The 27,984-nt window shown below is 47.7% G+C and overlaps 3 protein-coding genes across 6 annotated transcripts; 2 read left to right on the top strand and 1 right to left on the bottom strand.

Moving 5' to 3' along the window:
• The first annotated feature begins 1,279 nt into the window (after positions 1 to 1,279).
• Positions 1,280 to 16,992, top strand: rnf20 (ring finger protein 20, E3 ubiquitin protein ligase). 2 transcript variants are annotated; one of them, XM_084469945.1, is made up of 22 exons: positions 1,280 to 1,377; positions 1,735 to 1,912; positions 2,021 to 2,089; positions 2,183 to 2,281; positions 2,425 to 2,578; positions 2,912 to 3,097; positions 3,602 to 3,717; positions 3,978 to 4,124; positions 5,869 to 5,943; positions 6,065 to 6,184; positions 6,914 to 7,093; positions 7,799 to 7,934; positions 8,126 to 8,247; positions 8,363 to 8,519; positions 8,874 to 9,174; positions 9,933 to 10,050; positions 10,904 to 11,053; positions 11,551 to 11,763; positions 12,843 to 12,968; positions 14,100 to 14,240; positions 15,100 to 15,204; positions 16,237 to 16,992. In XM_084469945.1, the coding sequence occupies exons 2-22, from the start codon at positions 1,742 to 1,744 to the stop codon at positions 16,411 to 16,413; spliced, it is 3,063 nt and encodes a 1,020-aa protein (XP_084326071.1). In that variant the 5' UTR covers positions 1,280 to 1,377; positions 1,735 to 1,741; the 3' UTR covers positions 16,414 to 16,992. The 2 variants fall into 2 exon arrangements, with proteins under 2 accessions (XP_084326071.1, XP_084326070.1); XM_084469944.1 differs by having other exon boundaries at positions 8,847 to 9,174.
• Positions 16,993 to 17,201: 209 nt separating this feature from the next.
• LOC311344978 (uncharacterized protein) lies at positions 17,202 to 21,298 on the top strand. 3 transcript variants are annotated; one of them, XM_084469337.1, is made up of 5 exons: positions 17,202 to 17,330; positions 17,919 to 18,266; positions 18,776 to 18,835; positions 20,236 to 20,338; positions 20,939 to 21,298. In XM_084469337.1, the coding sequence occupies exons 2-5, from the start codon at positions 18,033 to 18,035 to the stop codon at positions 21,295 to 21,297; spliced, it is 756 nt and encodes a 251-aa protein (XP_084325463.1). In that variant the 5' UTR covers positions 17,202 to 17,330; positions 17,919 to 18,032; the 3' UTR covers position 21,298. The 3 variants fall into 3 exon arrangements, with proteins under 3 accessions (XP_084325463.1, XP_084325462.1, XP_084325464.1); XM_084469336.1 differs by lacking the exon at positions 17,202 to 17,330 and having other exon boundaries at positions 17,337 to 18,266; XM_084469338.1 differs by lacking the exons at positions 17,202 to 17,330; positions 18,776 to 18,835 and having other exon boundaries at positions 17,337 to 18,266.
• A 374-nt stretch (positions 21,299 to 21,672) lies between these two features.
• Positions 21,673 to 27,889, bottom strand: LOC311345492 (uncharacterized protein). Its single transcript, XM_084469912.1, has 8 exons — positions 27,489 to 27,889; positions 24,724 to 25,002; positions 24,219 to 24,524; positions 23,449 to 23,603; positions 23,175 to 23,312; positions 23,000 to 23,044; positions 22,851 to 22,889; positions 21,673 to 22,672 (listed from the first exon to the last, which is right to left on the bottom strand). The coding sequence occupies exons 1-8, from the start codon at positions 27,526 to 27,528 to the stop codon at positions 22,493 to 22,495; spliced, it is 1,182 nt and encodes a 393-aa protein (XP_084326038.1). The 5' UTR covers positions 27,529 to 27,889; the 3' UTR covers positions 21,673 to 22,492.
• Positions 27,890 to 27,984: the final 95 nt, after the last annotated feature.

The following is a 27,984-nucleotide window of genomic DNA, read 5'->3' as shown; positions in this document are numbered from 1 at the left end:
CTGTCGCGGTGCAATGCTGCAAATCCGGTTGCTTTGTTTTTTGTTTGAGTATTTCCTCTCACTCTACTAGTCGTCTATTTTTGTCAAGTTTTCAAAAGGAGAAAAATATATATTGGTTGTAAATGTAAATAAAATGCACATTTCAGAATATTTTAGTTTGGACAGTAGCCTATTTTATGTAACTTTTTAGGTCCGAGGTCCACCTTAGAAGATTTCTGGCCACGATAAGGCCTGTAAACACAATACTACATGAAGAATATTTTTTATTGTATTGCATGCATTTAGAATCAAGATAGTAGTTTATTGTTCTCAAAAAGGAAGTTCCTTCTCACACACAATGGGGTGTACATTTAAACACTGTACATAGACAGAGAAGACCTAATAATAAAATACAACGCAACACAAGACTCCTCAATGCATACAGACACATTCAATTAAATAGTATTGTATTGTTGTGTTAAGAACATATAGATCAGGAATACATGAATAGAAACACTCTTCTGCAGATAACATTGATTATTGTTCAAAGTAGAGAAGTAGAGAAGTGAGAAATCATTATTTTGTTTCTTTTTACATCAACGCTTCTCTTGTACACCCATACGTCAAATGACTTCAACATGACGGTGGTAAACAGTATTGATCCTGGTTGAAAGACCTTTCAGGGACTTTACTCATAAGCCCAGCAGTCATGTGATGACTCCCGGCTAACATACACCCAGCGATGAGGTAGGACCGAGGACGGGAGCGCATGAATGCGACAACCTTTGATCAACATGGACCCTGGACCCCATGACCAATGTGCTTCTAGGTCTGGAGTTGCACCTTGCCATCAAACTTCCTGGACAAACCTCCACGGAAAAAAGCGCTTCATTCTTAAGTCTTTATGAGATATTTTTTGAGTTGTATATAGGGCCTAGACTTGTTGAGTGTTACCATTGTGCATATAATGGTTATATAATCTGATTCACATATTTCTCAATTACAATAAATACTTCCTGGATCATAAAGTCTGTTCCTTCCTTCCCATTTGTACTGAGGGTTTGGTTTACAGTTCCTACTACCAGTCGGTCCATGCAGCAACAAGGCCCTTTGTAGCTATTTGATGAAACCCGGATTAATGAGTCGAATGATAGATGGTATGGTTGTATCTACAGCCTTGGCTTTGGTACACACACTAACAGCTCATGTATATGAATGCATTCTGCCTTCCGGTCCAGTAGGGGGCGGTATTACACACGACAGTCGGAATATGAACTCCCAACAAACGACAGACGCTTCCGCTTCCGGAAACCGTCCCCCAAAAAAGCCGCAACATAAACACCACACTCAAAATCATCCTCCCATAGAATCAGTAAATAAAACATTTAGTCCAAAACGGTAAGAGCGAATAATGATATTTGATCCACTAAGACGTTTAATCAGATCAACTATCCGGGGGAGTTTGTGCTTTTTTAAAAAAAAACAGAAGTACCCGGAAGAATTGAAAACACTAGCTTCCTCTAGCTACGAGCTAATTCTCTCTGCAGGATGGATAATGTTAAAACCTAGAAGAAGAACTGTTGATCACCTCAATACCCCCCCCCCGTCGTGTTCGCATGCTCCTGTTTAATTCACGCTCCGAGACGACCACTAAAATAATGCATCACAAAAATGATCACTTATGGGTGGTATGTTTTTTCTGCTGTTGTCTCTGAACCACCTGTCCTGTCCATGTATTCTGTTCTGTCTGAGCAGTGTGAGGATGTCGGGCCAGAAGCGTCCTTCGGAGGCCGGCGGTGCTTCCTCGGGCGGGCCTCCCGAGAAGCGGAGGGAGCGGGACGGGGGAGAGGACGCGGGTCCCGGGCTCAGCACGGCTGCTGGGGGGAGCACAGCGGTGGAAACTGTCATCAAACTTGGACTCAACGCCAACACGGTAAGAAGAATCATGAGCGAAGTTAGGATCTGCCCCCTTTCACCCTGTGTGACCACCCCCCACCCCCATCTCTACTCTTCATGTCATGTTTTAAACGTCTCTTCCCAGGAGGAACAAGACATCAAAGCTCTCCAAGTTAAAAACCGCAAGCTGGGAGAAGCCCTTGATCAAAGACAGGTAATCAAAAGCTTATCTTCACATTCCTGATTACAACCGTAGCATTTGAAATGAGGAGGAAAAAAATCATAATCTGGAACTTGTTTGGTGTAGGTGATTGAGGATGAGCTGCGAGATCGCGTTGAAAGGCTGGAGACTCGTCAGGCCACAGACGACGCCAGTCTACTCATCCTCAACAGATACTGGACCCAGGTAAACCAAAGCAACACTCCTCACTTCCACTCACTTCCTCACTTCCTCACACTTCCACCAAGTAGGTCGACCCAAGTGCAGGTCAATCAAACAGCAGAATGCGACGGCCTCCTCTTTTTTTTTATTTCTTTTTGATTCTTCAGTTTGACGAGAACGTGAAGCTGACGGTGAGGCGCTGCGACCAATCAGAGAAGGAGCCTGAGAAATCCCCCGCAGCCGAGGGACAAGGGACGAGGCTGAAGCCGGGAACGCCGGAACCCGACGGAGACTCGAACCAGGAGAGGGCCAAGGACAGAGGTACAAGAGAGACGTTTGAACCAGGGATTAAAAGCCAGGGACCATTTTGTGATGAAACGTGTTGGGCCGTCTTGGGTTGAATATGTTTACCTGTATCAGTTGACCGTGTGAGCAATGACGTTCTACTGTTCAGTGAGTCAGTGTGAGTAGAAAGAGTTTTGAAAGTATGTAGATGTAGGAGTGGCGGCAAATCTTCTTCCCAACCCACTGCTTTGTCGAAGAAAGAACGTGGTTGCAACCTGAGCTTATATTTTTGGGGAAAAAGAGGCATGTACCTACCCGCCATGTCACACTGTCACACTGTGCACTTCTGCTCCTCCGCTGGGACCAAAGGCCACCAGGGGGAGACGGCCACCTCCTTCCTGGCCACGCTGGCCAGCAGCAGCACGGAGGAGATGGAGGCGGAGCTGCAGGAGAGGCTGGAGTCCAGCCAGAAGCAGGTGACCCGCGTGGTGGAGCTCTACGAGGGGCTGAAGGTCACCGTGGAGCGCCTCAAGGTGGAGCCCGACTCGTGCGCCGGTAAGACGAGGGCAGGGCCACGGGTTGGTACCAGGGCAGCCTGGACGGAGCAGTTGTTGGAAGTGTGTGTGTCTGTGTCGACTTAGGGTCTGCTTAGCCCAGGAGGTAGAGCGGGTTGACTTGTATCCGGAAGGTTGTTAGTACGATTCCCCGGGTCCTCCTAGCTGAGTGTAGAGGTGTCCCTGAGCGAGACGCATAACCCTGTCTGCTCCCGACGAGCTGGCTGTTGCCTTGCATGGTTGACTCTGCTGTCGGTGTGTGAATGTGTGTATGAACAGTTGTAAGTCACTTTGGCTAAAAGTGTCTGCTAAAAGCCTTAAATGTATCTCAATTGTAATGTAATGTATGTGTACATGTTTCAACAAGTACTCTGTTCTATGAGTGTTGGAGGATGCAATCAAAACGTATGGATGAGAGTGACGTTGAAGCTGCTTGTGGAAATGATCGTGGACATTATTCCCCGAGGAGTTTGCGTGGAGTTCAAAATAGCTGTGTCTTTTCCAGAGGGCTCTCTATGGCAGGTGGCCTCCCAGCTCAACACCCTACTGACCAATGAGAACGACCGACTCCGTCAACTGACTGAAGATCTCACACAGAAACACAGTCAGATGACCACAGAGGTACGGAGCACCGGGTCCCACTAGTACACTGGCAATCGCATGTTTGTACACACACACACACACACACACACACACACACACACACACACACACACACACACACATACATACATACATACATACACACATACATACATACATACATACATCCGTCTTCATAGAGCCACGGTCAGCAACCCAGGAATCTATTCCGGACAGCGTTGAGATGTTCCCCGGTTCCCCCTCCTTACCCTCTCGCCCCTCCCCCCTCCTCCCGCCAGTCTCGATCCCTGGGCCGCGCCGCCGCCAAGGCGGACACCAGGGTCAGCGAGCTGCAGGGCCTCATCGAGGAGCTCCAGTGGGACATGGAGAAGATCCGCCGCCGGGAGAACCGGCTGAACGCCCGGCTCAGCGAGATCCTGGAGCGGGTGAGTCGTCGTCGTCGTCGTCGTCTGAGGTTGTTTCTTAACCTCGCCTGGTGGTCGCCTGGACTCTGCATAGCCACCCCCTTTCACCCCCTCCTACTTATTGTATGTCGTACGTCCTGGCAATCAATGTACACACTTATTGTGTGTTGTGTTTAGTTATAGTACTTAGTTGTGTAGCATCTTATCCTAGCTATCTTTGTTGTATATATGTGGAATGGGTTAACCTAGGGCAGCGGTTCTCAAAGTGTGGGGCGCGCCCCACTGGTGGGGAACAGAGACGTGACAGGTGGGGCGCGACAAACGGGAGGAAATTTCACTGAAAACTCCACATTTCTTATGGTAGGAGTGAAGGCTTGACAGTAGGGCTGGGCGATATGGACCAAAAGTCATATCTCGTATTTTCAAGCAGAATGTCGCTATAAGATATATACATGCTATAAAATAAGTGCTGTCGCCGCGCTCCAACTCGTCATTCTACATCGGGGGCGCCGCGTCGCTGTGCTCGTTAACCTGCCTGTAGGCCAGGGTGGCTAAACATTTTAAATTTAGTCAGTCAAAAACAGTCGGAGCAAGATGTGGCAAATACATGTTTCTCGCTGAAGGGGATTTTAAAAAGTGACGCGAGCGGAAGAGCGGGGGCCAGAGGCAGAGCGGGACGGAGAGACGGAGTCCTGCACGGCTCTCATTTTGCAAACCCGCACCCGTCCTTATACCCGCACAACTTAAAACCACATCCGACCTGAATATCAGATCCAGCACCGGAGAAGTCTCGCTCTCTTGCTGCGCGGGACGCACTGAGCAGGGGTGGCGAGGATAAATCTGTCAATCTGAGCGATATTGGGAAACGAACGACCGTGCTTCTCCCCACCGCGATCACACACCGACAGAGTCGTCTTTAGGTGTTGTAATCAAGCAGCAGCTTCGTCCCGATTCAGAGCCTCGTCACTGGAATCCTCCCCGTCCCATAGCGTGTCCGCTGACACTCCAGCTCTCTTCTCGGCCGGGGGGCACTGCTCGCATATTTTGTAGATGTGTCACTAATAATGATTTTTTTTTATATTTGAAATAGGCCTACATTTGAACATTTTAAGCTTGCAGCTTTGCAGCCACTCATGCAGGTATAGGTCTCATGAGTTCAATTGCTCACCTGTCTTGCCAAATGCATTGCTCGTCTTTTTTTATTTTTTTTTACCAGATTGCAAAGTGGCACTTTTATTTTCTCTTTTTCTGAACTTGATACAAGTCTTGACACAGCTGCACTTTTATTTTCTCTATTGTTGAACTTGCTGTTATTTTATGTTATTGAGTTAGAATTTAGATACAACATGATGTAACTTGATGTTACTTCAATAAATGTGGAGATGTTAAGCTTGGCGTATTTCGTTAGCGTTGTGTTGGGGCGATGGGGGCAGGTGGGGCTTGAACATTCCCCCTTGTCCAAAGTGGGGGGTGACCGAAAAAGTTTGAGAACCACTGACCTAGGGGTTGTTAGTGCTTGACACTTCGTCCTTAGACCGTCCTTACTGTACCAACATCGATATATTGTTTCACTTCTTATTTCAAATGTCATTATTGTAAGTCGCTTTGGATAAAAGTGTCTGCTAAATGCCGTGAATGTGCCATAAAAAGGTGGAAAATAGCAATTTGCTAAAACCTGGTACAACGCACCTCTCCTTGCTCTAAACAAGGTTAATGTTTCTTTCGGACGTCGTCCCTGTTTCAATGGGGCTTATTTGTGTTGCAGGTGAACAGTAAAGGCTACAAGGTCTGCGGGGAGGCCAGCAGTGTGTGTGGGACCATCACCATCAACAAGAGAAAGGTACGGTAACCGTTGTTGTCCCGGGGTCGACGTTAAATCCGGAGAACGCGGCGCTCCCTGTGGTCTATGAGCCGCGTTGACCCCCCCCCCCCCCCCCACTGCCGCTCGTCTCCCCCTCCAGTTTGAGGAGATGAACAGCGAGCTGGAGGAGAACCGGGAGCTGGCGGATAACCGCAACAGTGAGCTGCAGAAGCTGGAGCAGGATCTCGCGAGCGTCAACCATGAGAACAACAACATGAAGGTACAGTGAGCCACACACTCAACAACACGCAGGCCCATGACCAGGGATGTACGTTTCTCCATTCTCCCATCTCGGTTGAATACAAATCATGGAATAATATCGCAAAAAAATATATTTTAAACCGTTCAGGGCAAGAAAATGATTAAATGAATTCATCTTTTTGTAATAAAATATCTGATAACATCGTCGGCGTGCATGTACCTGAACCGATTTTAAAAAAGCCAGCTTGCATGGAAACAAATTTCATTCATAAGTGACTCCTTGTGCCGCTGGTTTTTGCTGGGGCGTAGCATCCTCTAGTGGCGATCATTCTGGTTGCATAAACACAGCTGTTCAGTTATGGTACGAAGACGTACGACAGGTGCAAACTAGGCGCAACCGGATCAGCTGTGATCGACTGTTCTCTAGCTTCTCGTGTTAATGCCTATGTCTGTTTCGCTAAGAACACTTTGTATGGCATGACTTGTTGGTATGACTTATTTATTAAATCGTTAATATTTCTTAAAATGTAATTTTGATAATTGTATTTATAGAAATGTAGTCTATATGGGATTTTTAAATAGGCTTGGAAAAAAGTCTGGGAAAAAAACAAGGGGACAACAGAAGAAGCAAACAATTCCCCGTTTTCTCTGTTGAAGCGCAGTTTTCTATCTGTCGTTCTGTCACGGTGTGCCGTGTTTTTGGAACGCACTCATGTCGTCGTCTCCCCCCTCCCTCCCCCCCTGCAAGGCGGAGCTTCTGAGCCGGGCGGAGGGCGTGGTCAAGGACAGTGCCGAGTACCGCTGCCTGCAGTCCCAGTTCTCCGTGCTGTACAACGAGTCCCTGGGGCTCAAGAGCCAGCTGGACGAGACCCGCACCCGCCTCAACACTACCCGCACGGCCCGCCTCCGCCAGCTGGAGCACATGGAGGTGTGTGTGCGTGTGTGTGTGTGTGTGTGTGTGCGTGTGTGTGGGGGGGGGGGGGGGGGGGGGGGGGGGTTAGGGTTACTGATCATCCCTGGAAGGAGAGAGTCCCACTCTGCGTTCCTTCTCATGTCCCTTCTTGCTGATTAAGGGAGTTTGTTCTTGCCCTCTGGGGGGGGGGGGGCTAGGGTCGGTGGGGGGGGGGGGGGTGTCATAAACACACGGCTTGTTAAGCCCTTTGAGACTGTAGCTGTGATTAAAGTTGACATGTAACGCCTCATACCCACTGTACACGTCTGTCGACGGAAGAGAGTGGGCGTGTCCGACGCATGGGGTAAAACACGATCTGCGTATAACGTGCGTATAATAACGCGATCCGATTGGGTGACGGATCCGTCGCTGCCTGAAAAGTTAAACTTTTCTCAACTTTTGGACGCGAAGAGACGGAGCCGATTTGACAGACGGACCCACAATGCATTTCGGGAGCGTCCCGTGTAAAGTCAATGAGATCCGTCGACGGACGTGTACAGTGGGTACGAGGCGTTACACCACCAGGTGTGAATGTGATTAGCCATTACTAGCCGTTTTGAAATCTAGCCTCTTCTGATGTCACAAGTGGGCGTGTCCACCTAGATGTACGCTGGATAGATCAGTGTACCGGCAGTCTACCAGTGCACCACAAAGTTGGAATGGAATTGAATTGTGTGTCAGAACGACGAGGTGGCGCTGCAGAGGAAGGTGCGGACGGAGGTGTTCCAGCTGGAGGACACGCTGGCCCAGGTCAGGAAGGAGTACGAGATGCTGCGCATCGAGTTCGAGCAGACCCTCGCAGCCAACGAGCAAGCAGGTAGATCGCCCGCACACACACACAAGCACACGCACACAGACACGCAATACACACACACACATGAACAAACATGAACAAACATGAACAGACACACCCGGACCCTTGACATCAACACGAAAAAAAATCCCTGATTCTGTCTGTCCGTCCGTCTGTCTCCTGCTCCCTTTTCTTGCCACCTCTCTCCTCCCCAGGCCCGATCAACAAGGAGATGCGCCACCTCATCAGCACCCTGCAGAACCACAACCAGCAGATGAAGGGGGAGGTGGTGAAGTTCAAGCTGAGGCTGAGGGAGACCCAGACTGAGCTCACCCTGGTGAGTTGGTGGGACGGGGGGGGTGACACTCTGCTCTGCTTCAACGCCGCCCCGCGCCCCCTCACACCCTCTCCAGCAGGGAACAGAACTCACCGTGTGTCTGCTCCGCCAACAGGTCCGCACCGCCAAGGGCAGCGGCGCGCTGCAGTCCCAGTCCAGCACGGAGATGGACGTGAAGGAAGAGACCGTCTCTCCTCCGGCCACCGTTGCCCCCGGCGACGCCGCGGTCAAGGCGGAGTCGGACAGCGGCTCGGCCACGCCCGGCAGCGCCGGTGAGAACCTGCACCTGGAAATCACCTCCGGTCCTCGTACAGTTCTGTAGCTCACACACAGTGTTGTGATTTTTAAACTGTTTTCAGTACGCCGTTAACTCAGTTTACTCGTACAAAATCCCAATGAAGGTGTACACATTGAATTAATCCGATCTGTTATACATGTACACAGCTACGGGTCCCACCCTGCTATTATTATCCTCATCCCAAAGTTAGAAAACCTCTCATTGCAAAACGTCAGCCTTCTCCCTTGTCCACATTCCGTATGTTGAGTGAATGTTTAATTCGTTCATTCGTTCATCCATCCATCCGTCCATCCATTCAAAGGGAGACGTGTCTCTTGCGGCCCCTCAGGTGTCCTCGTGAAGACGGAGCCCGGGACGGACGGCGACGCGGCCGTGAAGGAGGAGGAGAAGGAGGACAAGAAGGAGAGCATAAAGAAAGAGGAGCGGGAGAAGGAGAAGGAGAAGGAGCGAGAGAGGAGCACGCGCGGCGGCGGCGGGGGCGGCGGTGCCAAGGAGGAGCGGGACAAGCCGGGCGGCAGCGGCGGCGGCGGGGGCCAATTGGAGGAGGCGAGCGGGGAGCGCCCGTCGGCCGGCGGCGTGCCGAAGAGGAAGGAGGTGGAGCAGCTGAAGACCGTCCGCACCGAGCTCAAGTAGGGGGCGTGTACATCGCAGGGCTGCTCGATTATGGAAAAAAAAATCATGATCACGATTGTTTTTGGTCAATGTTGAAATCTCGATTATTCAAACGATTATTTTTGGAGTTTGAAAACATTGATGCATTTATTCATAATTTCTCTCCAAAAAAAACACTTAAATGTACTTAATTGTAAATGAGAACTTTGAAATTTCCCCTTAAAAATATACACAAAATGGTCAAATAGAAAATAAAGTCCAGATATGAATCCAGCTGTTCTGCAATGTTCCGCAAAAAATTAAATAGTTTCAACTCGATTATATTAATATGGTGATCGTTTCACTCTAAAATCGAAATCGCGATCAAAATTCGATTAATCACCCGGCCCTAGTACATCGCAGGCTTTTCCCAATTACCAACGACAACGAGATAACAACATGACGGCAATGAAGGTGGTGGTAGTGATACGAAGGCAGTGGTGCTGGTGGTGATTGTGATGATGAGGATGGAAGGTGGTGATGGTGGTGATTGTGATGATGAAGGTGGTGCTGGTGGTGATTGTGATGATGAGGATGGAAGGTGGTGATGGTGGTGATTGTGATGATGAAGGTGGTGCTGGTGGTGATTGTGATGATGAGGATGAAGGTGGTGGTGATTGTGATGATGAGGATGAAGGTGGTGCTGGTGGTGATTGTGATGCTGATAATGGTGGTGGTGATTGTGATGAAGGTGGGGATGATGATGATGATGATGATGATGATGTTGCGGCTGCAGGAAAGCCCAGGAGTCCCAGAGAGAGATGAAGCTGCTGCTGGACATGTACCGCTCAGCACCCAAGGAGCAGAGGGACAAAGTCCAGCTCATGGCTGCTGAGAAGAAGGCCAAGTCAGAGGTAGGGGGGGGGGCTCTCATGCAGCCGCGGCGTCCCAGCACAAACACCCCGCAGTAACGTCTCTCACCTGTAGCTGCTCTCACTTCAGTTCTATTCCTGTTCTTTCTATTTTTTTTTGTCTTTAGTGCTTAAGTCTTTTTAGAGTCTTGAATTAAAGGAACAATATCTGTGCTTCCCCCAGCGCTGTATGGTTAAGGCGGCCGCCTTAACAACACTAGGCCCCCGCCTTGACTACCAATGTATTTGTATTTGGAGAAGTACATTTTCTTTCCCTACGAGAGTTTTGTACTTTGTTTATGCATAGTAATAATAATTAAAAAAAAAATATATATATATTTTTTTATTTTTATTATTACTATGCATAAACAAAGTACAAAACTCTCGTAGGGAAAGAAAACGTACTTCCACCAGGTACAAAATATATAGATAAATAATGCTTTGGTAATACTGTGTTTTACAACAATAGTCGTGCCAATAAAGCTTTTTGAATGGAATTGAAACGGCGGCGTCGTCTGGTGGTCGTGTACACAGCCACGCGCTCTGAAACACATTCTGTCACGTAGATGCCAACCCGAAGGCTAAGAAGATCTAGGTTCATTGCCAGAATCGTACATCTTTTTGAATTTAAACCTTTCACTCAGAGTTCAGAGGCTGTTTAATTCTTTGTCCCAGAGGGTTCTACATCGCCCACACGTCGGTTCTAGCGTATGCTTGCAACACACCTTTCCTCAGTAGATGGCCACCCAGTTGTGTTGTGATGATCTGACGCTTCCTCCTCCTCCTCCCCCTCCTCCCCCCCTCCTCCTCCTCCTCCTCTCCCCCCCACCCCACCCCCCTCCTCCTCCTCCTGCAGGTGGAGGAGCTGAGGCAGAGGCTCAGGGACCTGGAGGAGAGGGAGAGGAGGGAGGGTAAGAAGATGGCGGACGAGGAGGCCCTGAGGAAGATCCGCTCGGTGGAGGAGCAGATTGACATCCTCAACAAGAAGCTCTCCATCGCCAAGCAGGCAAGCGGCAATCGATTGTGGATGTTATTACTAACATGTGTATGCTGACGCTCTCAAGAAAGGTCCATCTATCTCACATGACACAGGTTACTCCTTCTGTGTGGTTTGATCGTTGCGATGGCTTTATGGTTTCGTTCCAAATGGACGACGACGATGGGAACAACCAGTGTTTACTTCTGGAGGGTTTCAGTGTCGTTTTGATTACTTGTAACTCTGAATACACCTCCCAACACACACACGTTCACACATGTTCCCACACATGTACACACACATTCGCACACATTTAAACACATGTTCACAAACATTTAAACACATGTTCGAACACATTTAAACACACGCATGCGCACACGTGCACACATTTAAACACAATTACACACGCACACATGCACGCACGCACGCACACACACACACACACACACACACACACACACACACACACACACACACACACACACACACACACACACACGCACGCGCACACACTGCCGCCCGTGCAGGAGGAGGACGCGCTGCTGAGCGAGATGGACGTGACGGGCCAGGCCTTCGAGGACATGCAGGAGCAGAACATCCGTCTGATGCAGCAGCTCCGCGAGAAGGACGACGCCAACTTCAAGCTGATGAGCGAGCGCATCAAGTCCAACCAGATCCACAAGCTGCTGAAGGAGGAGAAGGAGGAGCTGGCCGACCAGCTGCTCACGCTCAAGACCCAGGTGAGGCCCGCCCAGGGTGTCCGCGCATCCTTAAAAAGTCTTAAAAAGTCTTAAATTCATGTTTCTAAATTTAAGGCCTTTAAAAAGTCTTAAATTCGTTAAAACTGTCATATGCTGGTCTTAAATACTGTAACTCAAGGTCTTAAATTTGTCGGGGCAGGACTATTTATTTTTTATTTTTCTCGCGGGACTTTTCGGGAAGGACACGTAGAGAGAGGCTTCTTTCTTGCTAGATACTTGGTCGGAAACATGCGGTTAAACTGCACTTGTACTTACAGCTTTTGAACCAGAGAGCACTGAGTCAGTCAACTTGAATGAGTCTCATTGAGTGACACACATGCTGTGCTTGGGTTGTAATACAGCGGGATCCCCCCCACCATCGCGTGCTTTAGGTCTTAAATTTCATTCAAGGTGGTATTAAAAAGGTCTTAAAAAGTCTTAAATTTGACTTGCTGAAACCTGCAGATACCCTGGGCCCGCCACCGTTGGTTAGGACTCGGGTCTGTTCACGCACACGTGTACACACATGTTGTTCACACACATTTAAACACACACACACAGACGGACACACAGTGTGTAGGACTGGGGTCGTGGTTGAGACTCCAGTCTTAACCAACTGTTCCGTGACACCTAGAATGTAAACAGTCCATTGATCAAGCAGTTTGGTCAAACAGACCTGGAGATTAGGTCGTTACTCAGACTACACTGAGTCAATCAATCAATTCATGTGACGCAAAGAGAAACCAAGAAAACTACATGTAAAAGCTTTACACCGACCGGTAAAACTATATTTTTGATAGCATCTTTTAATTGCAATCAATTAAAAGAGGATTGCATATGAAAATATCCATCTTTTTGACATTAATGCACTCTTTATACAAACTTTGTATTTTCTTCATTGATGATGTGCACCTTCCCAAATTCTAACATTAAAACCGAGTCTGGGAAGTACAAATATTTTTGTACTGAGTCAGCCCCTATCACTCTGCGCTCTCTCCCCGTGTACCTGCTGCCATCATTCTCCTGTCCTCTCGCTGACACCTCTGCTCACCCCCCCCCCCCCCCCCCCCTTCCACCAGGTCGACGCCCAGCTGCAGGTGGTGCGCAAGCTGGAGGAGAAGGAGCGCCTCCTGCAGGGCACCATCAGTACTGCAGAGAGGGAGCTGGCCCTGCGGACACAGGCCCTGGACATGAACAAACGCAAGGTAGGGAGCACGCACGCACGCACGCACGCACGAAGGACCCCTACTCTGGAGCCATGCCCCTCGTGAGGGGAACAATGTGTAGACACACAGTGTGTGGATGATGATGATGATGATTATAAAGCATCCAATTTACATATGCTTGATTTCAATGAAAAACATTTCAAATGAAGGTTATTTATTATTATTTCCCCAAATGCCTTCAGCATGAATGTTTATATCAGGCTTTGGATAGAAAATATAAATATCCACCTGGCTACAGTAAAACATCTGTAAACAAAATAATTTGTATCGGCCAAAAATGTACAATTCTTTGCCAAAAGGCTCCTACCTATTAGGAGTCAAACTGCTCGGTAACGAGTGCCGCCTCAGTCTCAGGGGAGTGAGGGGTCAGTGGGGGGGGGGGGGGCATGGGGCAGAGGGGGGCTGAGGGGGGCTGACGGGCTTAAGCCGGTGTTCTGTCAATTTCTGCTACCCATCAGATTTTGCTACCTAGTGGTTCTGCGCATGGGCATGACGACGCTATTGAGTATTGGTGTAAAATACACATACTGTACCCCTGAAATCTCCAATAAAGACGTTATAATACAGTATCAAAATATGCTCCCCGTATTCTTACAGTGTACATGGAGTGAGTAGTCGTGTAAAATAACATGTTTCTGTAGTGGGAGCATTGTTTGACAGAGGCAGTTGGGTCAACAGATTAAACACGCTACCAAACACATAAGGTAGCACTTTTTGATAGGGTAGCATGATTCTATAAACTCTGATACTGTATTATAACGTCTTTATTGGAGAGTTAAGGGGTACAGTATGTATATTTTACACCAATACTACACCGCGGGTCAATAGTGTCGTCATGCGCATGTGCAGAACCACTAGGTGGCAAAATCTGACATGGGAGCAGAAATTGGCAGAACACCGGCTCTGATTGTCGTGTAGCATCGCTCGAGAAGACACACATATTGCCGGCCCTCCCGACTCCATTCACCCAGACCGGGGTGTCGTCCCCCTAAATCTTTCAGACGTTGGGATTCTCGCGGTTTCTCTTTGCGGCGTATCGATTTGATATCGACTCGTAGCGTAGTCTGAGGCATGAGAGAGAGAGAGAGAGACGTCACTCTTGTTGTGCAGGCGCAGGAGTCGGCGCTGCTGTCGGAGGAGGTGCGTACCCAGCTGGAGCAGGTGCAGCAGAGGCTCAGCCTGGTCCGCGAGGAGGTGGTGGAGAACAGCATCTCCCGGGAGAAGGAGTCCTTCAACTCCCGCCGTGCACAGGTACGCACGCACGCGCGCACGCACGCACGCACGCACGCACATGCACGCAGGCACGCACGCATGCACGCACGCACGCACGCGCACACATGCACACACACATGCACACACACATGCACACACACACGCGCACATGCACGCACACACACACACATTGTATTTTGTTATGGGTAATCAATTACTTTGAACATTCTGGGTTGTGAATCCTGTTAGATATTTACTTTAAACATGTATTCAGGAGGATGTGATTTTTTTTTTTTTCTTTCTGAAATATATTGACGTCTGTCTTCATATCTTGCATCCAAATAAATATATGATATATATATATATTTCATATATCATCCCCCAGAATGCCTTCATGTCCTCTTGTGCGTTTTGGTAGCAGTGATATTAAATGGAAAATATATACAGGAAAGAAGGGCTTTCATGCACTCTGCACCATCGACTTGGAACATCTAATAAAGTAACTTTGAGGAACTCGATTAACTTTGAGGAACTCGATTAACTTTGAGGAACTTGAGCAACATTGAGGAACTCGAGCAACTTTGAGGAACCTGTCCAGCTTGGTGTTTGTGAATGATTTAATTCTGTTTGTAACCTTGATGAAAAGACCTGCTGGTGACTCTCTGGGCCAGCACCTCAATGTATCTCAATGTACCTCAATCTCAATGTAGTATCTCAATGTACCTTCTGGGCTAAATAAAGGATAAACATTTTTATAATGGGGTGTTTGCTACTGGAAGGCTCCTCTCCAATGCCTCCTAACGGACACGACCTCCAAGCGACTGGGTGGGCAGGGAGCTGGGGCTGTTTGTTGTTTCCGCGTGCTTTCCTTAACGGGGCACGTCTCCCTCTCTCCCAGGAGGACATCTCCAAGCTCCGGAGGAAGATCGAGAAGGCCAAGAAACCGGCCGAGAAGATCAGCAACGGAGACGACATCCTGAACGAGGAGATCAACGAGTACAAGGTGAGGGCGTGCGACGCGGCCGCGAGTTCATCCGTGGCTCCCGGACATCGGGGTCACCCGACGGCGGCTTGGGTTGTACACCATCCAACAGGGTGAAGCAGAGGCCTTGTAGGAGGAAGCACACGGCTTAATGGTGTCGCCACTTGGAATTGATGGGCAATTAAACGAGTCCTTTGTTTATTATCCTCATTACATTCACGTTTACACGTTTTGGGGCGTGGCGCTTTAATCCAAAGAGACTAACAATAAGTAAGTTTGGCAGAAGAAAGAGAAACGATACATCGCTGTCGGTACAGTTAAGGATGTTCATAGAACCAAGTGCCGAGCACTAACAATTGCTAGGTTTACCCATCCCCCATATGCAACCTAGATAGCTAGGAAAAGTTGCTACGCAATGCTGAGTTATTAAGTGCCAGGACGTACAATTATACATACAATAAGTGCGTACATTAAGTACCAGGACGTACAAACATACAATAAGTGTGTACATTAAGTTCCAGGACGTACAACGTACAATAAGTGTGTACATTAAGTTCCAGGACGTACAACGTACAATAAGTGTGTACATTAAGTGCCAGGACGTACAAACATACAATATGTGCGTACATTAAGTGCCAGGACATACAAACATACAATATGTGCGTACATTAAGTGCCAGGTCGTACAACATACAATAAGTGTGTACATTAAGTTCCAGGACGTACAACATACGTCATTAACATAAAACACAGCGGACCCAGGGGCCTCACATGCCAACACCACATTCACGTTGATTCATAACAATCAGTGACACATCGGTGACACATTCAGGACCGGGGTGGGGTCTGGGTGTGGTTCCCGGTTAGCCTGCCTCCCTCTGATCCCGTGGCGTGTCCGGCCGATGCAGAGAACCAGGGGCGGTGGCCATTAACATTGTGTGTGTGTGTGTGTGTGTGTGTGTGTGTGTGTGTGTGTGTGTGTGTGTGTGTGTGTGTGTGTGTGTGTGTGTGTGTGTGTGTGTGTGTGTCTCCTCACCCCCCCCCCCCCCCCCAGGCGCGCCTCACGTGCCCGTGCTGCAACTCGCGGGTGAAGGACGCCGTGCTGACCAAGTGCTTCCACGTCTTCTGCTTCGAGTGCGTGAAGACGCGCTACGACACGCGCCAGAGGAAGTGCCCCAAGTGCAACGCCGCCTTCGGTGCCAACGACTTCCACCGGATCTACATCGGCTAGAGGAACGCCGTTCCCGTGTGTGTCCTGTGAGTGTGTGTGTGTGTGTGTGTGCGCGCGTCTGTGTATGTGTATGTGTGTGTGAGAGAGGGGGGTGGGGTGTGTGTGTGTGTGAGTGCGGTGGTGGTGGTGGTGGTGTGATGTGAAGATGTTGAAGAAGGTTGACTGTTCCCCACCTGCATTGTGATCTGTTGATCTTCTGGTTCTGTCGACTGAATGGAGCACTTCTGGTTGAAGGTCGTCTGGAGGCTGCATAGCTAACTTAGATACTGCTGTGTGCGTGTGTGTGCGTGTGTGTGTGTGTGTGCCACACACACACGAAAAGAGAGAGAGGTGGTAAAGAGAGAGAGGTGATAACGTTCCAGACAGAAGACCAGTAGGGTATTGACCAATAAAACGTTTCCCCCCACTGTAGTTGATATATGTACAATTTGTTGTTGCATTTTGTGTCTATGTGGATGTTTTTTAGGTTGTTTTTTTTTATAATTTGAAAACTGCCTTTTCCGGTCTAAGTGTTGTCAGGATGTCTGCGATTGATGTAAGTGCTGCTCTGCTTGTTATTAAACTGCCATCCAAACTGTGGGATGCTGGCTCATGTCTATTGATTATTCCAGCTTCGGACTTTTACCCATTTTTGCATTCAGTATTTTTATGACGGGTGTTTTCTATCACCACATGGTTTAACCTTACAGTTTAAGTGAAACTATAAGGCACTTGTCTCGGCGTGCAAATCTGTCTTTTATAGTGTGCTGCACATTCCGCCTCACATGACCCAACCCCCAACAACACTAGATCTGGGTGGTGTTGCAGGCACCACCAGTAGGGCAGGATTCTTTTTTTTTTCAAGCGACGGCAAGAAAAGGAAGGGTGCGCCGCCAGAAGGAACCTGGAAATCGGATGGTTACGCAGAATAATTCGTGGTAATATTGCGTTATAGGCGAATTGGGAGACAAACCAACCAAGCCAAATGTGTAGTCGTCAGCATCTCCGCGTCGAGTAATCTGATCTTTAGGAGACGAGCGCACGGTCCTTCGGCCCGGTCAACGTCACCGCGTTGCCACCGTTGCTTTTACGCGCAGATAGAAAAGGGATTTGATGCATTGGGACCATTTTCCGGACGTTTGGATAACTTGGATGAATGAGAGCTGGTCTAATTTCGTTAGTGGACCGGATTTACCAAATATAGTCAATGCATTATTAGCAATCTGTTGACGTTGCAGTAGGCCTAATCCACGATTAGATCCTTGTGATGTTGCCAAAGTTTAAAATAAAAGCTATATCCGATTCGACCCGATGGAGTAGGCCCACAGCTATGTGCATTTGATGTCAGGTCTTTAGTGGAAGAGGCGATCTTGTTTTCATATCCGACCCAGGCACTGGCTCATATCTTCCGATTCATTGTGACTGCTACGTTGTGGTTCTTCTTGGAGAACAGGATAAGACTGTTTGTTGAGGCGGCTGTCAACAGGAGCCATTTTTAAACCTTGTGAATTACGACTGTGTTTCAGAAGCGCGTCGAGAAGGAGCGGCAGATCTGCACATCCTGTCGTGGATATCAGCCCATACTTTCTTTTTTTTTTTACCCGTTTTTCTATTTTTTTTTTTTTACTAAATATTCAAGAATGACTTCCGCGAATCCTTCCAAGCGTGCACATTGCACGCCGGCTTGGTGTCTTTCTACGTGTGTCTTTCTGGTGCTTGCTCTGGCGGTCTCCGGCTGCTCCGGGCACAGGTCCCCCGGCGAGTCGGAGGCGTCCCCGGTCAACCTCCGCACCCTGATCACGGGCACCTTCAAAGACATCCGTCATGACGTGGAGAACGTTGTGGGAACTAATGTGATCCAATCCACAATCGAGGTAAGGGAGAGAGAGAGTGTGTGTGTGTGTGTGTGTGTGTGTGTGTGTGTGTGTGTGTGTGTGTGTGTGTGCGTGTGCGTGTGCGTGTGTGTGGCTTTAGTAGTTCAGTAAACTATAGCCTACCCTTATGGATTGGGTTTTAGGCTGTCCCTTTTAATCCTTTTGTTTCAACCTTTCTTAATATTCCTAATCACATTTTCCTCTTGCAAAGCCGATCCTCCACTATCCTTGAACATTGCTTAACCGTGTGGGTAATAACTAATTTTACCTCTGCCAATCTCACTCCGTCTCACCTTCCTTCTCTGTTTTCTTACACCCCCCACCACCACCTCCAATTCACCCCGCTGTGCTCCGGGCCTGCGACTCGATAATCTCTCCCCATGATCCCCGAACCTTCCCCCCCCCCCCCCCCCCCCCATCTCTCCATCCATGTCTGCTTATATCCATGCACCTCCCTGCTTCCACACTCCCGTGTGGCCGACCTCCCTCCTGTCCCTCCTCTCCCTCAGCGTGTCGTGTTGTATCTAGAGTCAATGCTTGGTCAGGACAACTTCTATACCGTGGCAATGGTAAGAAACTCAACCGGATGTCCGCCCTTCTAACCCTATTGTTGCAAACCCTTTGATATCTAACCCTATGATAGCCATACCTCTCTGGTGTAACCCAGCTAGCAAGGTATACCCAAGTACAGCTGGGTTAGACCACTGGGTAAGACCCTATGGTTTAACATTGCTAGCAAAGTGACCCATGTATAGCTGGGTTAGACCCTAGCCTAGCGATACATGTGGCTAACAAATGCAGGGTTTCTCATGTAATCACAGCGGTTGTATGTACGGATGAATGGAATGATGTCGTGCTTTCCTCTGCTCTTCATTTGCATATGTGACCGCCCTGCCCCCTTATTAATCTAACCAGTCCAGACATGGCCTCCCGGGAAACGCCCCTACTTGTCACTTAGTTTACGTCGTCTCACAATAGTTTGTAAAGTTGGCTATGTCTCATTCACATTCTGGTGTGTCCCCCACCCTCAGAGAGAATACGTGTTGTGGCTTCGGTGTGCTTTAAAGTTTTAGAGGGTTAGAGACTACCAAGTCTTTGTGTGGAGAAGGGATCATCGCATTAAATATACATCGAATCGAATCTGGTGGAATAGTCCCAAACAGAAAGTATAATGATAATTTAACACCGAAGGTCGTTTTTTCTAACACATCGCCGGGGACGAAGATAGAAAGACAGATGTGTGCGTTTCTGTTGCTGCTGACCAACGGTCAACAGTTGTCAGCGAGGCGCTTGTGTGTTGGCAACAGGTGCCGAAGAAACAAGCTATGTCTGTCATACATCTGCCCTTGACCTCAGCCAAGCTTAGGGCAAATGCTGAGGGTTTGAGACGACCAATTGGAAGGGAGTACAGCAGAATTTTTTTATCAAGCCTGGCTTTACGTGAACACACCCATACATACATGCATGCGCATGCACAAGTGGTTGCCAGTTTTTTCGTGAGTGCCAGCGAAATGGCCCAAGCATGGCAGCTTTGTTGAAGGCTTGTAAGTGGGTTAAATTCCTGTTGTTTAGACAAGTGAGAGTCCAGATCCATAATTGAACCTCCCGATAGTTGGTTATAGGATTAAGGACGTGTTATTGAATGAGATGAATGAACAGTGTAGTGTAGTGCAAATGCATTAGCCTCCTTTATACATGGAATGCTCTCTCTGTCCACCAATAAGCATGTGTTCCTCCGACCACCACCACCACCAGCAGCGTTCTCTGTTATGTACGGATCTGTATGAATCATATCCATCAATCAAAGCAAATCAAAGTGACTACAGTGTTCTCCTCTCCCTTAGATCTGGTCTCTGTCAAGAACGATTATTTTTTTAACGTCTGGTCGCATGTTTGGTAATCTTCGTTGTGCGGTTACGCAGCCAGCCGGAAATGTGCTTTGCAGCTTCTGCATCTGTTTTTACTTCAGTTTGTGGAGATGGTCATCCGATTCCTGGCCGAAGGCGCAGCCAGCGGCCTGAATGTCATCGCTGTGTACGTCACAGAAATTCTCAGGGTCACAGGGATTCATGGTGGGTTACTGTGTGTGTGTGTGTGTGCGTGTATGGTTTTCTCTGCATGGTGCTCTAAGGCAATGAAAATGTCTATTGACAGACTCTGCAGAAGTGCTCTTTAAATAATGCCTGGAGAATCTATTAACTGATCATACCTTGATAACGCATTCTTTTGACATCATTCAGAGTGTGTTACTGCTGTAGTTTGTGGTTCCATCCGCAGCACAGGTGAAGGTACATTGACTTGGCATCCGTCAGACAAAACACCACTCGTCTCCAGGTTGTGCTTTTCAACGTTTAATCATAGACCCAACGGGGACAGGGGCTGGGGTTTACGACGCCTGGCCTGAAGCGACTCTCGGTTCGATCCCTAGCGTCTCTCTGCATATCTGTACGCAGCCTTGAGCAAGACTCCTAACCCCCGCTCATTAGTCACATGTAACCTGAATCCCCAGTCATTCTTCTGAACAAGCTGCGTGGAACACTGCTACGCGTTTTTGAACATCTTTTAGGTAATTAGGATTACCCTTGAAAATGTAAACCCTCTCCCTCTTGTCTCTGTGTCCGTCTCTTTCTCTGTCTCTCTTTTTCTCTCTCGCTCTCCTGTCATCATCCCAGTCCCGCTCTCCTTACCCCGCTTCACCCCCGAGGGCGTGGCCTCCGTGGCCCAGTGGGGGCTGCTGGCCCTGATTGGCTACTGGCTGCTGACGGTGCTCCTGCGCCTCCTCGTCGGCATCGTGAGGCAGGTCTTCTGGATCCTGAAGACGGTCGCCGCGCTCTGGCTCTTTGGCCTGGTGGTGAGCGACGCGCACGCCGGCACCGACGCCACCGCCATCCGACTGGCCGGCCTGGTGCTGGGCTGCGCGCTGCTGGCCGTCGCCTTCCCCTGCTCCGAGAAGACCGTGGGGGTGGAGGGGCGCCTGGGCCAGCTGGAGGGCCGGGTGAAGGCCCTGGAGGGCAGGAAGGGGGACGAGTAGAGCGGGGGGGGCCGTGGGGGTGGTGGTGTAGGGTGAGTGGAAGGAGGGAGGCGGGGGGGGGGTCGACGGTTAAGTTATCGGTATCATTGGTGGTTTTTTGGGTCTGTGTGTGTGTGTGTGCGTGCGCGTGTGTTGGATAATTATGGGAAATAAAGTATTTGAAGGGGAGATTCGTTTCTCGTCATAAGTCCTTATGATTATCACTTTCAATTTAAATCGGATACAAATATAAAGATTATAGAAAGCCTTTAAGAAGCAGAGGTATTGATTGATAAAGTTAAATTCAAAGTGCAGTACCAGCCTAGTAGAGATGGGGTCTGATGACAGAGGTCCAGGTTGCACTACCCAGATACTTTACAGAGCCAGGGACAGAGGGACTGAAAAGACATTTTTTTATTAATATAAAGAGAATATACGACAAGGAAAGAGTGTTTTCAAATATCACACGAGAAAAAGAGCAAATACAGGATGAAATGAAAGACTTTACACTTACACTTGTTTGATAACATAAGGCTTTAGACTCCAGTTTAAATAATGCACCACAAGATACCATACAAGGCAGAGAGTTTAAATGTAGCTTAAACAAGTCAAAGGCCACCTGTGAATGGCAGTAAATCTATTTTACTGTACGTTGTTTTTTTTTGTTTTTTTTTTACATACAATTTAACCAAACCCCTGCATATGATATGGCAATTTCACCACAAAGAAACTGACCTGATAAAGGTAATTTACCTGTGAAAGTATAAAGAACAATAACATACGTCGTATTTTTCAAATACAAAAACTTATTAAAACTTATATTATAACAGCTGTTTTCAGGTACTAATCCAAAAAAGCCCTTTAACAGATTGGTTTCCATTTGTCTTACGGTGACATAGAGGTTGAGTAAAAACAACAAGGCAGAGCGGAGAATTCCGCTTCCCATTTGGAAGTATATAAAAATCAACATCTTCTGGATCAAAGTGTCAGATTGTAACAGGTGTCCAATGTTAGTATCAAACATAAAAGTTAAAGGAGTAAATATTTTTTACGTATTAGTTCGATAACCTCACTAATCGGTTCTTCTCTGTCTTAGTAGACAGCACTGTCTCTTAAAAAAAAAAAATAATAATCTTGCAAAAAATATGGTAAAATAGTATATTTTAAAATAAATCATGCAATCCCTGAACTTTGAGAATCGGACGGGACGGAGTCCTTAAAGGAAACCGAAGTTGAGTTTGTCCGACGTGTAGACGTCCGCAGAGACGCATTCAGAGTGGAGGGGCGGCGCCAGATTCATGCCCTTCATCTCAAAGCAGGGATCGGTCTCAGAGGACAGGAAGTTGCTGGCGAAGGAGGCACCCTGAGCACCAATCTGGCTTCCTGTAGCTGGCGCCTGGGCAAAGAGAAAACACATAAGCCTCGATAAAAATAAAAATAAAGTTTCTAAAGTACACAACACAACCCCCCCCCCCCCCCCAAATAAACACCCTGGGGATACAGACATCTTTAAACTCTGAGGTAGCAGCCACTGCTGACACTATTGGTTTCGGTTGGATGTGTTCTGCGCTTACCTGGGCCGGAGGGGCAGTGGACGGCACGGAACTGTACATCTGAGAATAAAGCAAAGCAATAAACACGGTGAGTGGGTATAGGACAAGCGAACCGGGAGCACTCTTTGACATGGAGGCTACTCCGTTGGAAGTGTCCAGCGGCGCTTTACCTGGGCCGGAGGGGCGGTGAACGGCACGGGGGCCGGACTGTACATCTGAGAACAAGACACAGAGAGAAACACGGTGACAGGGTGTACGACAAGAGAACCACCGAGAGCACTCTCAGACTTGTAGGCTACAGGAGGGCGTCGGGCGTCCGTGGATAGCGCTCGTTAACGCACTGACCTTCACCGCGCCGGTGGCCGGGTCGGCGGGACGGTATGCATACACAGTGACAGGACCGCCGCTCGCGGACGGCGGCGTGGGCTCCGTGTGGTAACTCGGTAGCGGGGGCATGACGCTGTACTCTGTAGGCCTACTGTACTGTAAAAATGAGAGACACGCGAGCTTTCAGAAACACGCCGCAAACGTCGTCTATTCCATGGGCGAGACACGGGGGATGATTGGTAGCCGCCTACGCCAGACGACCTCGATTGGCAGCGTTTAGTTTTGTTTTCACCTGGAGTTCCGGAGGGTCGTCTGCGGGCTCGGGGACCTCTTCACTGCTCTTGGAGCTCTTCTTACAGCAGCACCTCAGACAGCAGCAGCAGAACACCACCACGGCAAGGACGCCAGCGACCCAGCCGGCAATCACCCCCGGCAATGAGCGGTCTCCTGGAGAAGAGGTAGGCGTTACTCCAAGACAGATCCACAACAAACTCAATGATTTTACTTTCAAGCGAGCTGGGATGTGACGCTGTTACCGGGAAACCGAGATCTCCGGACTCCGCATCATGACTTGACATAATTAAGAAGGATTATCCCATTTCAATGTACTTTCAATGTGTACATTTTTTTATGAACCATCTGCAGATTTTGTTGGTAATAACAGAGGTAAAGGCGAATCATCATGTTTTGTCTTTGCACTATACTGCAGAGACATGCCAAATGTTTTTCCTTCCAACTGTGGTAAAGCATAAAAAGGTTGACCAACCCTGTGGTAAGACACTCTGATGATCTGATGAACAGTACATTTATATGAGCAGATCATCTCCATGAGCTCACAGGAAAAGAGTTGTGAAACTGTGAGTATATCAAAGGTTGAAGAGAAATTGTAAAGGGCCTTTTTTGATACAGTAATTTATTTGACTCTTTTTGCAAAGTCTAAACGTTGATTGGCAATTAAAAAGTGCTAAGCGTTAGTTAAACATTCTGGTTAACGTAATATCCCAACGGTGGGTAAGTAGTGCATGGATGGCGGGGCCTCCTGACAGGTTGAGGGCCACTCACCTTCCACCTCGAGGTTCACCATCATGGCCAGATTATTCTTGTCATCTAGGATCTTAAAAACACCAGAATCCGTAAATTGGAGGTCCTCGATTGTGACAAGAGTGTACATTGGTTCACTATGGAATTGCAGCCTGCCGTCAAAGCCGTTGTATCTTTCATATCCTTTATTATAAAGGACGTCTGTTACTTCATCACCAGAGTCGTGATGGTGAGTAAAGGTAAAAGTAACAGTGTACGGCTCTAGCTCCAGATCAAACTCAAACTGTAGCTCTTCACCCTCAGTTCTGGTGTAACTCATTTCACGATCTGAAAGAAAGACAGAAGATATTCGATTTTACGGAAGGAGTGGTGAAGCTCTTTTTTTTTTTTTTTAAAGACATTGACCGAATGTTTGTTGAATCACCACACATGTATACGGGGGTCCAAGAATCATCTGTAGTAAGACCCCTGTGGTCCCACAACATTGAGAGTGCATATAAAATAAATGCAGGGAGAGCACACTCACGTGACACAGTGACGCTGTAGGTAGATCCTATAGTATTGTTCCTGCTTGATTTCATAGTGTATTTTCCATTGTCCGCTTGGGTGAGTTTCTCTATCACAAACCTGGACGTGCTGCTGTCATACCACCCCCGTTTGGTCTGAGAAGGCTTGCTGCGTGTCCACAGGATTACTTCTCTTGATCGATAATGAGCCTCAAAGTACAAGTAGTGAGCCGTGGAATATAGAGAAAATGTTTGCTGTTTCCCATATAACGCATTCACCGTTGTTCCGCCTGAGAGTCCTGTATAGACAAAAAAACAACAACACAACTTGTCAAAATACTCCTACATTTGCCCTTGACAAGGATACTGTGTTTAAACCTTGAGGTCTAGTCCGTGGACACTGCCCACAGCGCCGAGGTAGACAGAGGGCTAAACAGACACAGTAAGAGAGGCTAGACCTCCATGAAGCCTACCAGTGGCCTTAACAATCCCCTATGTGTGTACAAGTAATTACACAGTAGGGAAACAGGATCATTTGATTTGTTTTTCAGTGTTTATCACAATGGTTTACCGGTGCAGACAGGTGTCACCGGAACTGAGATTCTAATAATTCATAATTGCAGGGATTTCAGACCGACTGCATCATGCTGCAGTCCAAGATCACAACATGGGAGAGTAGCCTCCGCCTTCATATGTGGTTAGGCCTGGGCGATTGTGAGAAAGTGAAACCTTTCTCACTTCCAGCGACAGGACGGTTTGATTGCTAGGTTTGAAATGGTCCCCCCTGACACATGGTATGGCCCAATGGGCCTTGATTGGTCCACCTGTGACTAGTTAGGTGGCCTACTTAAGGGGTGTCACATTGTTTGTTGGGAGGGTTAAGGAAGAGGTGGCTTGACGCGAGGCCGCTACTTACACCCTCTTGTTGGGCTAAATCAGTGTTTCTCAACCTTTTTTGAGCAAATGCCCCCCTTACCTTACCCTGATCCTCTGGCGCCCCCCCCCCCCAATATTATTGTTCCTAACCAGCTCCACCACAACTCGTGCTACATTGCTTGAATAAAAAACTTCTGTGCCGTTGGTTTTTTCTGGACAAGAAAATGTGTATTCAGAGTTTTATTAAAAGGTTTTAATATTGAGCTATTGAAGTTTAATACGTAACAGTGCTTGTGTACATTTGTATTGGTTATTGAGCTGTTAACCCGCGGACTTGGGTTCAATATGTGCACGAAAGACTCCCTTTGTTTACGTGACGTTGCCTAGCAACGCTGCGCATGTGCAGCCTTTATCCGCTTCGTTCTGAGTTGGCGAGTAGCACGTTTAAGTTTGCGGGCCAAATAGTAATTAAAGTAGTTTGTTACTATACAATTTAAGCGCATGTAACATCAGTGTTAAATGCGTATGCGCCGGTTGGTGTGCGTACCTTATGAAAGTAAGTGTTTATCGGTTTGCAGACGTAATAAGCGACGGTGCGGTGGTCTACACGTAATGCGCACATTGTATATTGTTTACAATTAGCATGCTAAGCGGCGTTAGCTTTATTCACGTCTTATGTTGCCTTACTGTGTAATATGGATGAGATTCATGTTGCTTAGCGTAATGCCCCATCCACCGCTTGCTTTGCATGTCCCGCAAACCAACCAGTGGAAGTCAGGGGAGGGCGAACTAGTTTCTGAAAGCACCACGCTGCTGCGATGAGGTGGGTTTGTTTATCGGCGTTACTATGGCGATCATGACGGCACTGAGCATAAAGTAAAAAGTAGATGAGACGATAGAGGGGTTAGAAACCCATATGAAGATAGGCTTTTTATTTCAGTTATCCTATTTTTGCACCGAAAATATTTGAAAACCATGAAAGTTTAAAAAGTAAAAAATAATGACCAATACACAAAGCAAAGTTGTGACGCCCCCGTGTTCGTTCCCAGCGCCCCCCTAGGTTCTACGAACGCCCCCCAGGGGGCGCTGCCGCCCCCGTTGAGAAACCCTGGGCTAAATGATGCTGTAGTTCAGCTAGAAAATTGCCAACAGCTTTTCTTTTATTCTTTTCAAATGTTAATTTGTATATTTGGAACCTTTGATTTATTTTATGTTTATTTATTGTTCGGTTTGTGGGAAGTGAATAAAACTTTTCATTTTGGAATTGCCCTCGTCTCACTCTTGAATCAGTTGACCACATCCTGAAGTTAGTTCAGGTTGATCACATCCTGACCATGTTGACCACATCCTGAAGTAGAGTGAGCCGAGAGGTTCATTTTCACAGCGATATGGCTGAAAGACATATCATGATATAACTTGATCGATAACTATTGATAATTTTAATGACCTAAAAAGACTAGGAATTACCATGCTGGATATAAACACTTCTGTTTAACACTTAATGTGACCTTCCACTGTTCTTCATTGATAAATACTCCAATGTCGACACAACAATGAAAAAAACTCAAATATTGTAAATAAGTATGGAACCGTGTTTGTGTAACAAGCCCTGCTCCTAGATTCGGTGGTCCAGTCTCAATATCGATATATATTGAACATGTTTTATATTGATATTGATCAAAAGTCTATTACGATACGATCATTTGTTTTATTGCCCAGGCCAATATGTGGTCCCGTGTTAATACAGTGGTGAAAACCAAATGACTAATAAGAGCACTAGGACGAAACGACAGAACGGGGTAACAACAACAACATAACTTATTAGCTCAGCAGCCTATATTTTCCTTTAAGAAAGTAAAAGTAGGAAGCACGCAAGAGAATGACAATCCTTAGTACTAGTACTACTCACCTATCACAGTGCAGACAGCCAACAGAGCAAACAGCTCCATTATCTCACTGGATTGTGGCGGAGAATAAGTGAGAAAGCTTCAGCAGCGGGACGGGCGGTGGGTGCAGCCGTGCAGCCAGACAGACAGACAGACAGCCAGACAGACAGACAGACGACAGCCCTGCGTGTGCAGACGAGGACCACCGTGCTAGAGCACTCCGCTTTTACAAATCCTATGTTTACACTTTAAATGTAATTGATGTGGGTCGCTAAGGCTTTCGGAACAGTTCAGATCATTTTAGTCGGTGCCCATGGGTACGCTACGCTACACTACACACAACGCCCTTGCAGTGTTTTTCTCCTTCTGTCCGCCGGTGGTTTGTGTCGTTCTGGGAGAGCGGCCGCCCTTTACCGCCCCCTACTGGTGGTCCATGGTCAGTGACATGTACGCCAAGCAGTGCCTCCCTTCTCCCTTCATTCTCCAATATTCTTTAACCATCTAAATACATATAAAAAT

The sequence above is a fragment of the Micromesistius poutassou genome (assembly GCF_964030765.1).
Source record: "Micromesistius poutassou genome assembly, chromosome: 6".
In the NCBI taxonomy this organism is placed as follows: domain Eukaryota; kingdom Metazoa; phylum Chordata; class Actinopteri; order Gadiformes; family Gadidae; genus Micromesistius; species Micromesistius poutassou.
This window is presented reverse-complemented; position numbering and strand designations above follow the sequence as displayed.

Bases quoted from the DNA above. Each gene is read 5' to 3' on its own strand.
- LOC311344978 (XM_084469337.1), top strand. From the start codon at position 18,033: ATGACTTCCGCGAATCCTTCCAAGCGTGCACATTGCACGCCGGCTTGG. The intron at 18,836-20,235 runs GTAAGAAACTCA...TTTTTACTTCAG, and splicing joins ACTTCTATACCGTGGCAATG to TTTGTGGAGATGGTCATCCG. The intron at 20,339-20,938 runs GTGGGTTACTGT...TCATCATCCCAG, and splicing joins CAGGGTCACAGGGATTCATG to TCCCGCTCTCCTTACCCCGC.
- LOC311345492 (XM_084469912.1), bottom strand. From the start codon at position 27,528: ATGGAGCTGTTTGCTCTGTTGGCTGTCTGCACTGTGATAG. The intron at 23,045-23,174 runs GTCAGTGCGTTA...TCTTGTTCTCAG, and splicing joins CGGCCACCGGCGCGGTGAAG to ATGTACAGTCCGGCCCCCGT. The intron at 22,673-22,850 runs GTAAGCGCAGAA...CTCTTTGCCCAG, and splicing joins CCACTGCCCCTCCGGCCCAG to GCGCCAGCTACAGGAAGCCA.
- rnf20 (XM_084469944.1), top strand. From the start codon at position 1,742: ATGTCGGGCCAGAAGCGTCCTTCGGAGGCCGGCGGTGCTTCCTCGGGC. The intron at 14,241-15,099 runs GTACGCACGCAC...CCTCTCTCCCAG, and splicing joins TCAACTCCCGCCGTGCACAG to GAGGACATCTCCAAGCTCCG. The intron at 15,205-16,236 runs GTGAGGGCGTGC...CCCCCCCCCCAG, and splicing joins AGGAGATCAACGAGTACAAG to GCGCGCCTCACGTGCCCGTG.